The sequence below is a fragment of the Chiloscyllium plagiosum genome, unplaced genomic scaffold, assembly GCF_037043375.1.
Source record: "Chiloscyllium plagiosum isolate Xiang-an unplaced genomic scaffold, Cpla_swu_hap1 HiC_scaffold_25, whole genome shotgun sequence".
Classification (NCBI taxonomy): Eukaryota; Metazoa; Chordata; class Chondrichthyes; order Orectolobiformes; family Hemiscylliidae; genus Chiloscyllium; species Chiloscyllium plagiosum.
In genome coordinates, this window is record NW_028270163.1 from 55,401,915 (window position 1) to 55,416,746 (window position 14,832).

Genomic DNA, 14,832 nt, shown 5'->3' on the forward strand with positions numbered 1-14,832 from the left:
CTGAAGGGCCTGTTTCCACACTGCAAGTAATCTAATCTAATCTAATTGAGACTTTTGTCTACCAAGAATCTCATTACAGGTCCAAAAATGAACTTCAAAAAAAACATGTCATGAAGGCATAACTACCACAAGGTGTAGGTAGTTATTCATCAGAAAAAGAAATACATCATAGATGTATGATGAGAATTTTATTCGTCATTTTTGTTTTGATCATAAACTATTTGTAATAAATCTATTATTAGTTAATTTTTCATCTCAATATGCCAAATTGTTATTGTACAAAGGTAGTTGTAGGAAAGTCAAATTGTCAGTTAGTTTGGCAGGAGAGTGAGGTGGTGTTTAAATTTGTTACTTGTTCAACATGACAGGGAGGGAAATAGCTTGAAAATGGGAATGCAAAGTGGAGGCCAATCACAATGAGCAAAATGTTGGTGGCCTTTGCATTGGTCAGAGCACACTGGTTTCAGTTGGTGAAGGTCCCAACAGAGAACCTACCTAATACGCCAGTCTAAATGATCCTTGTTCTTCCTTGCTTTAGAAGACCTATTTAGATCTTCAGCAGGCACTCATATCTTTATAACTACCCACTGGAGGAGACAGACAGGAAATATCCATTAACTGTTGGATAGTGATCGAACAGTTCCAAGTCCTGTTCAAACGGTCCTCTTTACTGGGTATTATATGAATAAACTCGAGGTTTTCTGATTTAAACAGTTGATATGCACAATGAATTCAAAATTGTATTAGATTTAAAGAAGCATTTGCAACTATTTTCAGCCAGAGGGGGCAAGTGAATGATCCATTTCTGTCACCTCCTGAGGTCCCAGCATCATTGAAACCTGTCTTCAGAAAATTTGCTCATTCTGCATAACAAGAAACGGCTGAAGGAATTCAATATAAGAGGGCTAAGAGCTGTGGCAACATCCCACCTGTAGTATTGAAACCTTGTGCTCCAGAACAAATCAGTTTTTCCAGCTTAGCTACAACAATGGCATCTTCCCAGCAACATGGAAAATTGCTTCAATATGGCCCTGTCTACATCGACAATCTAATCCAGGCAATTACCACCTGATCAGTCTGCTCACCATTGCTCAGTTTGGGTTCTGCCATGGCCAGTCAGCTTAAGACCTCATTACAGTCTTCTCAAAGAATCATGGAATTTAGACAATATATGGATTTAGCCATTCGGCCTATTGAATCTGCACCGACTTGCCAAAGAGCATCCCACCATATCCCCATAACCCCACATTTACCATAGTTAATCCATCTAGCCTGCACATCCCTGGGCACTACGGGCAATTTAACATGTCCAATATACCCAATCTGCACATCTTTGGACTGTGGGAGGAACTTGGGGCACCCAGAGGAAACCCACACAGACACAGGGAGAACATGCAAACACCATGCAGGCAGTTGCTCAAAGTTGGCATCAGACCCGGTCCCTTGGTATTGTGAGGCAGCAGCGCTAGCCACTGTGCTGCCACGTCATCTGAGCAAAAGTAAAAGAAGTTACCTTGAGGTTGGAAGTCAAAGAGAAATGGGGAAAACTCTCCACTGTTTGGAGTCATTCCTGGCACAAAGAAAGATGCTGCAATTGTTGAAGACAAATTAGCTTGAGGTTGGAAGTCAAAGAGAAATGGGAAAACTCTCCACTGTTTGGAGTCATTCCTGACACAAAGAAGGACGTTGTAATTGTTGAAGACAAATTAGCTCTGCTCCAGTATATCTCTGCAAGAGTTCACTGTCATATTCTAAGACTTACCATCTTCCATCTACTTCACCAATGACCTTCTCTCCATCATAGACTTTGAAATGGGGTTGTTCAGTAATGGTTGCACAATGTTTGGCACCATTCACAGTTTTCAGATAGCAGTCCATGTCCAAATGCACCAAAACCTGGACAATATCCAAGCTTGGCTAATAAATGCCAAGTTACATTCTGTCACACAGATGAGAGGCCATGGCCATCTCCAAGAGAGAATCTAACCATCAACCTTTAGCATTCAGAGGCATTATGATTGCAGCATCCCCCACCATCAACACCTTGGTGGTAATGGTGGAGTGGGTGGGGGGAAGGGATTCCATTGAATCAAACTGGATTGAATCCTCCATATAAATATTGTAGCTAGAAAAGCATGTCAGAAGTTGGGAATTTTGTGATTCATAACTGATGTTTGGATTCCCCAAAGCCTGTCTGCTGTCTACAAGGCACAATTTAGAAGTGTGATGGCACAATGGCTTTAAGAGGTATATTTTGTCCTGGGTTATTTGAAGAAAAGTTTTAAGTCAGAGGTATTGAGCTGTTTATTCATAGTCCATGAAGTAAATAACTTTGTGAGGCCTTGGTTTTTTTTTTAAGTAGGAACAATTGAAGGAGCCTGAGTGAGTGGGGAAAGCTTCCATGAACCAGGATTTTTAGTTTTAGTTTTAAGTAGCAGTTGCTGGGTCTGGAAGTTGCTGTACATTTTTCCCTGCTACTCTCTGAATCTCAGAGTTTTCCCTTGATGGTTTTACTCCTGGACTGGACAATGCCTGAGAGAAAATCTATTTTTATGAAATTGACTTTTGCCAAGGGTGTGTTTATGGGATGTTACTTTATTGGGACAGTTACAGTTTAGTAGTAAAATAATCTATAATTCTGTTAAGTTTTCCAATGCAGTTACAGTCAAGCCTGTCATTTTCTTTATTTTTCTTTCTTTTGTTGTATTTTAGCTACAGTGTATGAATAAAGTGTGGTTTACTTCAAATCTGGTAGTTTGGCCAGTGAGGTGGGCAATAAACATTTGCCCAGTAACACCCATATCCCATGAATGAATTTAAAAGTCTCATCCTTCTTCACCCCATCACAGTTCATTCAAGATCTGTTGTCTTCCTACATGTTAAGAATGTTCTTCAACAACATTATCCCTCTGCACCAAATATCTTTGGATCCTCAGTAATTTCAACTTCTTTCTCAACCCATCATGTTTCTTCTTTGATTTCGCTGATTTCTTATCCCCCCACTAAATCTCTCCCTCCACATATTCATGATCACTCCCTTGTCATCTCGTGTGGTCTGAAAAATGTGTTGCTAGAAAAGCGCAGCAGGTCAGGCAGCATCCAAGGATCAGGAGAATCGACGTTTCGGGCATAAACGAAACGTCGATTCTCCTGCTCCTTGGATGCTGCCTGACCTGCTGCACTTTTCCAGCAACACATTTTTCAGCTCTGATCTCCAGCATTTGCAGTCCTCCATCTCATGTGGTCTTGCTAGCCCAATATACCAATCACATAAGCACATAATGCAAGTTCCTTGTATTACTCACTGCGCTTTCACTCCCCAGTTCCATCTTAATTCGCTGTATTAGCTTAATTCCATCTTAACTGTACTTAATTCGGTTGCATCTTTACTTCCAAAATCTCATTTGGCCCTTCATTTGTCATAACATTTTTAGTCATAACTATTTTCTTAAATAAACCATCACCTCCACCTTTGATACTCTGCCAACTAAATGAATTACTATTTCTGGCTCTAGTTCCTCCACCTGTTATGGCTCTCATCTCTGTTCCCTTCAGTCTAAGCTGCATACTATTAAAAGGATATGGTGGTAAACTGATTTTGCTAGCTACCACAAAATTTGACTGGATCTCACAAAACACTATTCCATCTGACAAAATTGCGCACTATCATCTTCTTAAACCCCTCTCTTTTATTTCCAAGTAAGAGCTCACAGATGTAGTTGTCATTTATTGAGGCAATCTGAACAGCTGCATCTTCTGGATCCTTTTCACTAACCCAAAAGGTCTTATTTCCTCTAGGGTTTTCAACCAGTCCGAAACCTTCGACACCATTAACTACACCATCCTCCTCTGGTGCTTCCTCACTGCCAATCAGCAGATACAACTAATCTCACATAGTTCTGTTCTTCTAAACCAATTAATAGTACAAGTATTTACTTGCAGTGGTATATCTTACAGCTGCAAAAACTACCTTTGGGATCATAACCCCCTCTATATTTCATCCTTATGCTGCCCCTGAAATCAAAACAGTCCTGCCCACAAGAGATGTATTAGAACTCAAGCCGTGCCATTTCACAAAACTAATGGTAGAACTAATATGTTAAAGCCTCCATGAATAAAAAAAGTCCCTGAGAACTAGGGGAGAACCTAGTTTCCTTCCAAAATATTTTACTCGCAGTGTGATTCGTTATTAGTATGGTTAGGGAGAGACCAGACTAGAATTGTAGCATGTCTACAATGCGGAAAAAGGCCCTTCGGCCTAGCAAGTCCATACCAACCATCTAAAGAGTAACCCACCCAGACCCATTCCCCTACCCTATATTTACCCCTGACTAATGCGCCTAACCTACACATCCCTGAACACTGGGCAATTTAGTATGGCCAATTCATCTAACCTGCACATCTTTGGACTCTGGGAGGAAACTGGAGCACCAGAGGAAACCCACGCAGACACTGGGAGAATGTACAAACTCCACAGAGACAGTCTCCTGAGCTGGCATCAAACTTGAGTCCCTGGTGCTGTAAGGTAGCAGTACTAACCACTGAGTCACCGTGTTGCCACTAAATTGGCAGGGAAGGAGCATCAGCATACAGAAGAGGTCTCCAAAATATGGGTGACAATCCCCAATGGGGTCATTGATTTCACATTTGAGTTTGCAAGCTCTTCTTTGATCTTTGACTATAGAAAGGAGACCTAGAAGGTCTACAGTGACATTGGATCAAAGCCGACAAATAACAATAGGTGGACAGTGAGGCCAAAGTGTTGTTTAACTTCACACAACACGGTGGTGACAATGGAGTGAGTCAAGATGATGTTAGCCACCTCTTGTGCTGCACAGGCCAGAATAGACTCCCAAAATAATTGCTTTACATTGCACTCGCCTGCTGGTGGATTTGAAGGCAGGGTATATCTGATGCAGTGGGTGGGTAAAAACAATGACTGCAGGTGCTGGAAACCAGAGTCTAGATTAGAGTGGTGCTTTTCCAGCACCACACTAATCTAGATCCTGATACAGCGGGTGACCTGTCACCACGGCCCTTGCCTCATTGCAATTATGTTAGTGACAGTGGTGATATTGGCCAGCCTGTATCCCATTGGGTCAATTGAAGCCTGCAAGGCTGATATTTAATCAATGCTAAGAAAGGTCCACACCCAAGCAGCTAGCCTGTACTGAGTGAGTCCTTTTTCAACTGGCCCTTGGCTTAGCCTGTTGTAAAGCCCCTCCCAAAGTGTAACACCCACTCCCTCAGAATGCACTCCTCAATGACCTATCAAACCAGACTCCACTCCTCTCACCTAACAATATTCCCAAACTGTCTTCTCTATGATATGATCTTCTTTTACTATATCTTCATGAAGATATTCTATCCCATTGGGGAAATAATGGGGAGGTAATTGAACAATGAGGCATTATCAGCCTATTGCTCTACATCATGAACATTCTATCTGTAGATAACTAGCCTTGACAGGGACTTGAAGCAAACCTTCGGGCCCAGAGGGAGGGACAGCACCATGGCCAGCAGAGCCAACTGGTGGTGAGTTTAACCTGACAGTCACCATGCCTCAGGTGAGGGACAAGGTTGAGAAGATGGGACCAGCATGGCAACTTCAGCTTGTACAGTAAATGAACCCACACTGTTGGCATCACTCTACATGACAAACCAGCCATCCAGCCAACTGAGACCTTCATGGTGTGTGATAGTCCACTATCCCTCAAAGGTACTACATTGATTTGATATTTTCTGCACATTTGAATGCCTCACAGAAGAATGAACTTTTGCCAAGTCTGAAGAAAAAATTTCGATGGGTTTTCGGTTGCCTGGAGATTATAGATTTAAGGACAACATGTTACATTTCCTGTAGAGATTAATAACTAACAAAAGAAAGATCAACTCTCCTGCAACTAACAGAAAGAAAATGCATATTCACTTTGACGACTTTTACTGCAACAAGAAGCAACAGAGCTCAAACATTATTTAACAGGCAGTACACCAAATCAAGGAAAATGCCTGCGGTAGGTATTGAGGGACCAGACAAGAAAGAAAAACCTAAATGCATCATCCTCACTAATTTACCTGTTTTAGATGCATTTGTCCATGACTGTATTTGTAAGAGTAAGCACTGCAGAGTCCTCAACCAGTTTTGCACAGACCCTCCCAAAACTTGATGAAAAGGACAAAGAGGCATTCTTCATGTCATTTGAGATAATGGTCAAACAAATGAATTGAGCAAAATAAGACTGGACACTGCTCATACAGAGTAAGTTGACAGGTAAAACAAAGGAAATTTATGCTTCGCTGTCAGAGGAGGCTTCTTGGGATTTGGCACTTGGAAAAAGATTGCTGTGTAAGAGTTAGTGCCTGAGGCATAAAGCAAAGGTTTCGGAATTTAAGGAAACAGGGCAAAGCTGTATTGAATTTGTGGGGTCGAGAAAATTGGTCGCATAGGAGTTAATGCCTGAGGCATAAAGCAAAGGTTTCAGAATTTAAGGAATTTGTGGGAGTCAAGAATGAGGCCTCGTTCCTGATGAAGGGCTTATGCCCAAAACGTTGATTTTCATGCTCCTTGAATGCTGATTCACCTGCATGCTTTTCCAGCAACACACTCTCGACTCTGATATCCAAAGGATACCTGTGTTTTAGTTGCTGTTTTGACAACAATTCAATTAGTTTAAATTGTTCCCAGGGTACTAAAACCCAATCAAATTTGAATTTATTGTTTTGACAACATCAATCAATGACAAGAAATGATATTGGGGGACATAAAACCAGGCCATTTGAAAACTGTCACCAAACAGCAGAACAACTGATGGAGAGCCAAAGATCTAACTGTCGACCCAAGATTTCGCTTCAAAGAAATTAGAAGGCACTCTATATCAAAGGGTATCTTTTCCTAAAAAGAAATTACAGTAAAAAGAAAGAAAGAAGACCCAGGGAGACCAGCAGTAAGAATACTGAGGACAGCGGAGAAGACAGAGACTGTGTGGACTTGAGAATTGAGTTAGTGTAATGTTTAAGAAGTGCATTATTGGCCTGCATGCTTTTCCAGCAACACACTCGCGACTCTGATAATAGAGTGTATTAATGCTGATTGACCTGCATGCTTTTCCAGCAACACACTCTCGACTCTGATATCCAAAGGATACCTGTGTTTTGGTTGCTGTTTCGACAACAATTCAATTAGTTTAAATTATTCCCAGGGTACTAAAACCCAATCAAATTTGAATTTATTGTTTTGACAACATCAATCAATGACAAGAAATGATATTGGGGGACATAAAACCAGGCCATTTGAAAACTGTCACCAAACAGCAGAACAACTGATGGAGAGCCAAAGATCTAACTGCCGACCCAAAATTTTGCTTCAAAGAAATTAGAAGGCACTCTATATCAAAGGGTATCTTTTCCTAAAAAAAAATTACAGTAAAAAGAAAGAAGACCCAGGGAGACTAGCAGAAAGAACACTGAGGACAGTGGAGAAGACAGAGACCGTGTGGACTTGAGAATTGAGTTAGTGTCATGTTTAAGAAGTGTATTATTGGAACACCATGTTAATAGGATTGTGTTCAGTTAGGGATATGAGTGTACAGTTTGTTAATAGTTTTATTTAGTGTTCACTATTAGAGTTAGGAAAGTAAATTGTTATTTTTCTTTAAATAGTGGAAATTAGGAGTTCTCTGACACTCATTCATACTTTAACAGATTACGAGGTGAGGTGAACGTTTTTGGGTGTTTGATTTTAATTAACTGAGGGGTTCGACCTCTGCATCATAACGATACCAAACTTTTCCTAGCTGCAATCAGTCCTGAAGAAGGGTGTGTTATGAAGGTGTAAAAGTGCACTGTACCTTTAAGACAGTGAAGGACTTAGAGAGGCACACAGAGTGCTGGAGAATTCACAATGTAACATGTGGCCCAGCAGCTGGAGTAGCTGGTTGCTTGGATACAAAAATTCAAATGTGGCCAATCAGTTTAAATTATACCCTCAAAAAAACTAAATTCCAATCAAGTTTGATTTTGGTACATTAACAATATTAAAAGCCAGTGACACAATCTGATGCTTTTGGGTATAACAGCAGGAAAACTTGAACAGTTGAGAAAGAACTGCCAAGCCACCAACATCTCAGCCCACCCAGAAATTAGCTTTCTTAAAGGTACTTTTATCTATCAATGACCGGTGAAAGAGAAATCCTAAGAAGAAGAAACTTTACAGAGGAAGATACAAGGGAAAATTTGACAGCTGCCTGACTTTGAAATTTAAATTTTGGTAAATCTTAATCGATGGTTTTATTGGATTGGAATTATAGAATAGAAAATAAACAATAAGTTAGAGGAAGGAGTTATAAATAGTTTTTAGTTAAGTATTCTCTGTTATACTTTAAGAAATAAAGTTGTTAATTTTACTTTAAATAGTTCTTGGCCTGTTGAATTTTCACAGATTACTAAATGTGATAAATCATTGCTGTGTTGCTGTATTTAAATTAACAGAGGGGGTTTACCCCTGTCGTAACAGATTTGCAGGCTCATCGTCGAGATTCAAACGGTTTGGGGGCTTTTGTCCGTGATTTGAACAGTCTGGGGCTTGGATTTGTGATTTAAACTGGTTTAGACAGATTTTAATAGATTTGGGGGTACAAAAAATCCTAGCAGATTTAAACACTTGCAGGTTAATGTCCTAGATCTTAAAATAAAATGTAGATAAGACAATTTGTTTAATTTCAGTGACTTGTGGTTGATTTAAAGTAAGAGAAATGGCTCTTAAAATTGCTTAAGAGATTCTGGGATTTGAAGATGATTCTCAAATTTACCAAGAAAGTTTAGAAGGAAAGAAAAAGGCCATACTTTTAGAATCATCAAAGAAATTTGATTTGGGGTTAACCAAGGACAAAAGTAAAGCTGAAATTGTAAAGGAATTACTCAAACACTTAGGTGTGTCAGAGAAACCGACAAGTGTAGTAGGGGTACAAAAACTTAAATTACAATTGAGGAAAATGGAGTTAGAAGATAAACAAAGAGAGAATGACAAAAGAGAAAGGGAGAGAGAAACAGAGGAGAGGAAAAAGAGAGAGGGAGACGACAAAGAGAGAGAGAGAGAGAGAAGGTTTTTAGCTGAGCAAACAGAGAGAATTTGAACTTGAGAATTTGCAATTTAGTTAGCCAAATCACGTTAACAGGATGGAGATTAAAAGAGAAGGTAGTGATATATACAAATATGTCAAGACTCTGCCACATTTTGATGAGAAAGATGTTGAAGACTTCTTTATTTCATTTGAAAAATTGGCTAGACAGATGGAGTGGTCCGAAGATTTATAAGTAATGCTAATTTAGACTAAACTAGTAGGCAGAGCTAGTGAGGTATTTGTTGCGATGTCAGATGAGAGGACAAGAGATTATGAAGAAGCTAAACAGGCTATTTTAAGTGCTTATGAATTGGTACCAGAAGCATATAGCCAGCGGTTCAGAAACACAAAGAACCAGGTCAGACTTATGTTGAGTTTGAAAGAAGCAAACATAACATTTTGATAAATGGGTGCATGCTTTAAAAATAGCTAAGACCTTTGAGGTTCGACGATATGGTAAGAATTTACGTGGAGGATTAGCAGATGAATACATGTTGGTGCATAAGATAAGCTTCTGGCTAGAATTTTGTCCTGTAAGGGATAGAAGTTGGGAGAAGGTGAGATCTTACACTGCGAAATGAAGAGTAGAGAGCACTGGTAAGAATTTACCACAGGATAAAAAAAAGAAGCCCAAGAGGGTGGAAAGAAGGTGAAAGGCCTCAGGTATTTCCACTGTGGTAAAGTGAGGCACATAAAATCACAGTGCTGGTCGTTAAAGAAAGGTGCTGTAGGAAAAGATGTGGTAAAAGATGCTAAGCCAGTGGCATTAGTGAAGGTAGTAAAGAAGACCCCAAGAAGAACTAAGGAGCTGCAGGACAGTGCACAGCGTAGGTTTAGTACCTGGTCTCTACAAAGAAATTGCCTCTGTGGGTAAAGTTTACTCAGAAAGGAAAGGCGGAGAAGGATAAGAAGTTATAATTTTTAGAGATACAGGATCTATCCACTCACTGATAGTAAGAGATGTGCGAATATGTATTCTTTCTCATCTGTTACCCAAGAATGTGGTAATTTGTGGCATAGATGGACAGAAATTTAGCGTTCCCCTATGTAAGATCAGGTTGGAGTGCCAACTCAAGACTGGGTAAGTTACAGTGGGGGTGATTGACAGAGTGTCAGTTCCAGGAATTCAATTTGTACTTGGGAATGATTTGGCAGGATCCAAGGTGGGAGTGACACCCCTTGTTGTGGAGAAGCCCAACAAAGACCAAGAAACTGAGGAGTTAAGACAAAAATATCCTGGTATTTTCCCAAACTGTGTGCTAATCAGATCCCACTGTCATAAGTCACTGCACAAAGCGAAAAGTAAAGGAAAAGATGAAGGAGGGCAGGTTCAGTTAGCGGAGACTCCGTAATGGTGCAGGAAAAACCTGAACAGGCAGAGGGTCAAGCAGAAGTGGTTAGTCCTGAAAGCCTAAGAGACTTGCAACAACAAGACAAGACAATAAAAGATATATATGTGAATGCGTATTCAGAAAAAGAGACAGAGAATATTCCAGAGAATTATTATGTGAAAGATTGAATCCTAAGACGAAGATGGAGACCACAGTAGGTTAGTGCAGAGGAGAAATGGGCTGAAGTGCACCAGATTGTGTTGCCGGTAGCATACAGACAGGAATTGTTACACATAGCACATGAACTACCTCTAGGAGGTCACTGAGGGGTACGAAAGACTTAGGCTAAGGTACAAAAACATTTTTATTGGCCTGGAATGCACAAGAATGTGGTTAATGTTTGCCATACATGTCATACATGTCAAATGGTAGGTAAGCCACCGGTGGTAATAAAGCCAGCGCCCTTGTTGCCAATTCCCACATTTGAAGAACCTTTCACATGGATAATAACTGATTGTGCAGGTCCCCTCCCGAGAACTAAAAGTGGGAACCAGTATTTGTTAACCATAATGGATATGTCTACCAGATTTGCAGAGGCAATTCCATTATGGAGTAAAAAGGCAAAAAGGGGGGGGGAATCTAAGATGGCGGCAATCTGAGAAGATCACACTTCACAGCTTCGCATCGCAGCAGGTGCAGGACAGTCCTTTAACCCACCCAACCCAGGTCATCAGGATTTCTTGGAAAGATTGTGGAGCCCCAAGAAACATTTAAACATTGACTTACCTATATTTTCAGCTGTCCAGAAATGCCTAAAAAGGGAGGAGGAGCATCTAAGGCCGGGCCTGCAGCTCAGCCTGCAGCAGCCTCAGAGCCGATTACTCTCCAGGACCTGGTGAACCAGCTCTCGAAATCTCGCGAGATGTTGGGGAAACAGATTGAAGAGAAGCTGGCTCCAGTCTCTCTCATGCTGCAGAAGCACGAGCAGCAGCTGGGAGACCTGGAGAAGAGGACGGATGAGGTGGAGCACAGGGTCACAGTGATGGAAGCTGATGCCAGTTCATTCAAGGAAGAGATCCAAGCCCTGAAGACGCAGGTTCGTAATTTGCATGACCAAGTGGATGCTCTTGAAAACAGGGGCAGGAGAAAAAACATTCGGATCATCCGTATGCCTGAGGGTAAGGAAGGTGAGCAGCCTGCGGAATCTGTTGAAGATTGGCTTCCGAAATTCCTTGACTTGGAGACTGGCATGAGAGGATTGAAAATAGAGAGGACTCACCGGGTCGCAGCACAGAGGTTGGATCTGGGTCAACGCCCTCGTCCTTTCCTGGTGCGGTTCCATCATTACCGAGATAAGGAGAGAGTCATGGAGGCTTCCAGAGTCCAGGGGAAGGATCCAAAGACCCTAATTTACGAGGGGTCTAAGATCATGTTTTATCAGAGCTTTTCAGCAGCAGTGATCCAGAAATGAAAATCGTATGATGGTGTCAAGAGAAGATTGAAGGACCCTGGGATTCAGTACTCCCTGAGATATCTGGCAGTGCTTCAGATCACCTTAGATGGATCCATGCATCTCTTTGACACATCGGAGAAGTCAAGAGACTTTGTGGACAAACTAACCTAATTTAAACAATTGTAGTATGTATAAATATTGTTGCTTGGGTATGTGTTTATCATTCTGTAAAAGAAATGGAGGAAATCCAGTTGGAGCTTTGTTTTTCCCCTTTTTTTTCCTCTATTGATAATAATTTGGTTCAAACTATGTCTGGCGGTGGTTAAGATGTACATTTTAAATTTCTAAGTTAGGACATACCAAAGGATGGGTGGGGTATTTATTCCCCCTTTTTTTAATAAAAGAATTTTTTTTATTCATATTGATATTCTATGGGATGTTTATTCTTTTTAGCTTGTGCTTGCAATGCGGCTCTAGCTGGGAGAAGTGAAGGTGGCTGAGATGGTTAGATGCCTATTTATGGGCAGTTCGGGATGGGTAGTTGCCCCCCCCCCCACCCCGGGCAGGGTGTGAGTTCCCCTACTCAGCGCTATTGGCGCTTTATATGTTGGTTTGTTTTCTGGTTTTTGTTGTTTTTTATTTTTAATAATTTTGTATGTTTGTTAAATGTAGTGGTTTTAGTTTATGTAGTTTTTATATTTGGTGGACCATGCGACACTAAGGCTCAGCAATTTGTGGTTCGGGTTCCTCCTCTCTGGAACTTAAATGTAACTGCAGAAGATTATGGCTAATGATTTGATTAAATGGTGTACCTGGAATATCAAGGGAAGTCACTCACCAATTAAGAGGAAGAAGGTACTCTTGAGTCTTAGAAAGGAGAAGGTGGATATTGCTTTGTTACACGAGACACATTTGGATGACAAGGAGCATCACAAAGCAGAATGGCTTTGACTGAGTTTATTTTTCATCATTTAATACCAGAAGTAGGGGAGTGGCTATATTGGTTAGGAAAAATCTCTCATTTAAATTGTTCGAATGTGTTAAAGACACATATGGGAAGTTTGTAATTCTTAAAGCCTTGATAAATGGGAAAGAATATGGCATTTTAAATGTTTATTGTCCCCCAGCTCATCCTCTTAAATTCTTGGTAGATGCTTTTTCTAAACTGATAAGTCTCAAGTCTCGGCACATCATCATAGGGGGAGATTTTAACTGCCTCATGGACCCCACAGTAGACAGGTTGCCTAAAGGTCCCTTGATACCCTCTGAACAAACTAAACAGTTATTGGGTTTGTGTGGGGAATTAGGATTGGTGGACGTCTGGAGGTGTCTCCACCCTACAGGTAGGGATTTCACATTTTTCTCCAATCTGCACAGATGTCACACGAGGATTGATTTTTTTCTGACCCCTGCAGTAACCCTGGATCTGGTGGCATCCTATACGATTGGTAATATTGCCATCTCTGATCATGCTCCAGTGTACCTCATGGTTAAAATTAAGGATGTTACAGTGGATTCAAGGTCCTGGCGAATGGACCCCTTTATTCTCATGGACAGCAAGTTTGTGGAGTATTTCTCTAGGGAATTTCGGGCATTCCTAGACATCAACATAGGCTCAGTTGATAGCTTATCTGTTCTCTGGGAAACTGCTAAAGCTTATGCCAGAGGGTTAGTTATTTCATATTCCACAAGTAGGAAGCGGCAGAAGGGTGAGCAGCAACGTCTCCTTGAAGCATGGTTGAAGGCAGCCGAGAAGGCCGATTTTGACAAACTACAGAGGATTACGACACTGCGGTCTGCACTAAATTCCGTGCTCATGCAGACGGCAAAGAAGGAGCTGGCTTTTGCAAAGCAAAGGTTGTACGAGCATGGTGACAAGCCAGGCAAATACTTAGCATACCTTGCCAGAAAGAGAAGTGCCCCACAAACCATTACATCGATTAGGGAAGGGTCTGGGAACCTAACATGTGATTCTAAAAAGATTAATGTGGCGTTCCAGAGATTCTACTCTAAGTTATATCAGTCTGAGAATTGTGAGGAGGGACAGGTCAAAATGGAATCCTTTTTTAGAGATCTGAAGCTCCTGGGTGTGACTCCCGAACAACAGTCCTTTCTCAATGCCCCATTATCAGAGCAAGAAGTGCAGGAAGCTGTGAGGCAGCTTCAGAATGGAAAGGCGCCCGGTCCCGATGGACTTCCCAGTGAATTCTATAAGGAATTTATAAGTATACTGTCAGGCCCGATGCTGAATATGTTTAATGATTCATACAGTCATGTTTGTCTCCCACCATCTCTGAGAGAGGCCAATATTTCACTTATCCTTAAAAAAGGGAAGGATCCGGAAGACTGTGCTTCATACAGGCCCATCTCGCTCTTAAATGTGGACTTTAAGATCCTCTCTAAGACTCTTGTGTTAAGGCTGGAGACTGTGTTACCCTCTATTATTAAAGAGGATCAGACTGGCTTCATAAAGGGTCGCAGATCCTCCAATAACGTTTGGAGGATGCTTAACGTAATTCAAGCATGCTGACAGCAGTCAATACAGGGATTGGTGATTTCTTTAGATGCAGTGAAGGAATTTGACCGAGTTGAGTGGCTGTACCTTTTCTATACTCTAGACCGGTTTGGTCTGGGCGAAGTTTTCATAAGATGGGTAAAGGTTCTCTACAGTGTACCCCTCGCGGCAGTCATTACCAACGTGGTACGATCAAGCAATTTTAATATTTCTAGGGGCAGCCGGCAGGACTGTCCTCTTTCACCATTACTTTTTACGTTGGTGATTGAACCGTTGGCAGAGGCTATTCGTGGGGCTCTCAATATATCAGCTCCAGAAATGGGGTCAAAATTACATAAGATCTCGCTGTATGCAGATGATGTTCTAATTTTCTTGACAACTCCAGCAGTTTCAGTGCCTTGCCTGATACAATGC

At 41.2% G+C, this 14,832-nt stretch overlaps 2 protein-coding genes across 2 annotated transcripts in view; one reads left to right on the forward strand and one right to left on the reverse strand.

The window, feature by feature from the left end:
• Window positions 1–2,729, forward strand: part of LOC122562358 (sodium/iodide cotransporter-like) — a 131,662-nt gene extending 128,933 nt beyond the window's left edge. The window contains 1 exon segment of the mRNA XM_088000808.1: window positions 2,713–2,729. Within this exon segment, the coding sequence (XP_087856934.1) occupies window positions 2,713–2,729 (17 nt within the window).
• The window catches only part of LOC122562359 (sodium-coupled monocarboxylate transporter 1-like), a 187,459-nt gene that overhangs the window by 10,993 nt on the left and 161,634 nt on the right, over window positions 1–14,832 (reverse strand). The gene's annotated exons all lie outside the window — the stretch shown is intronic.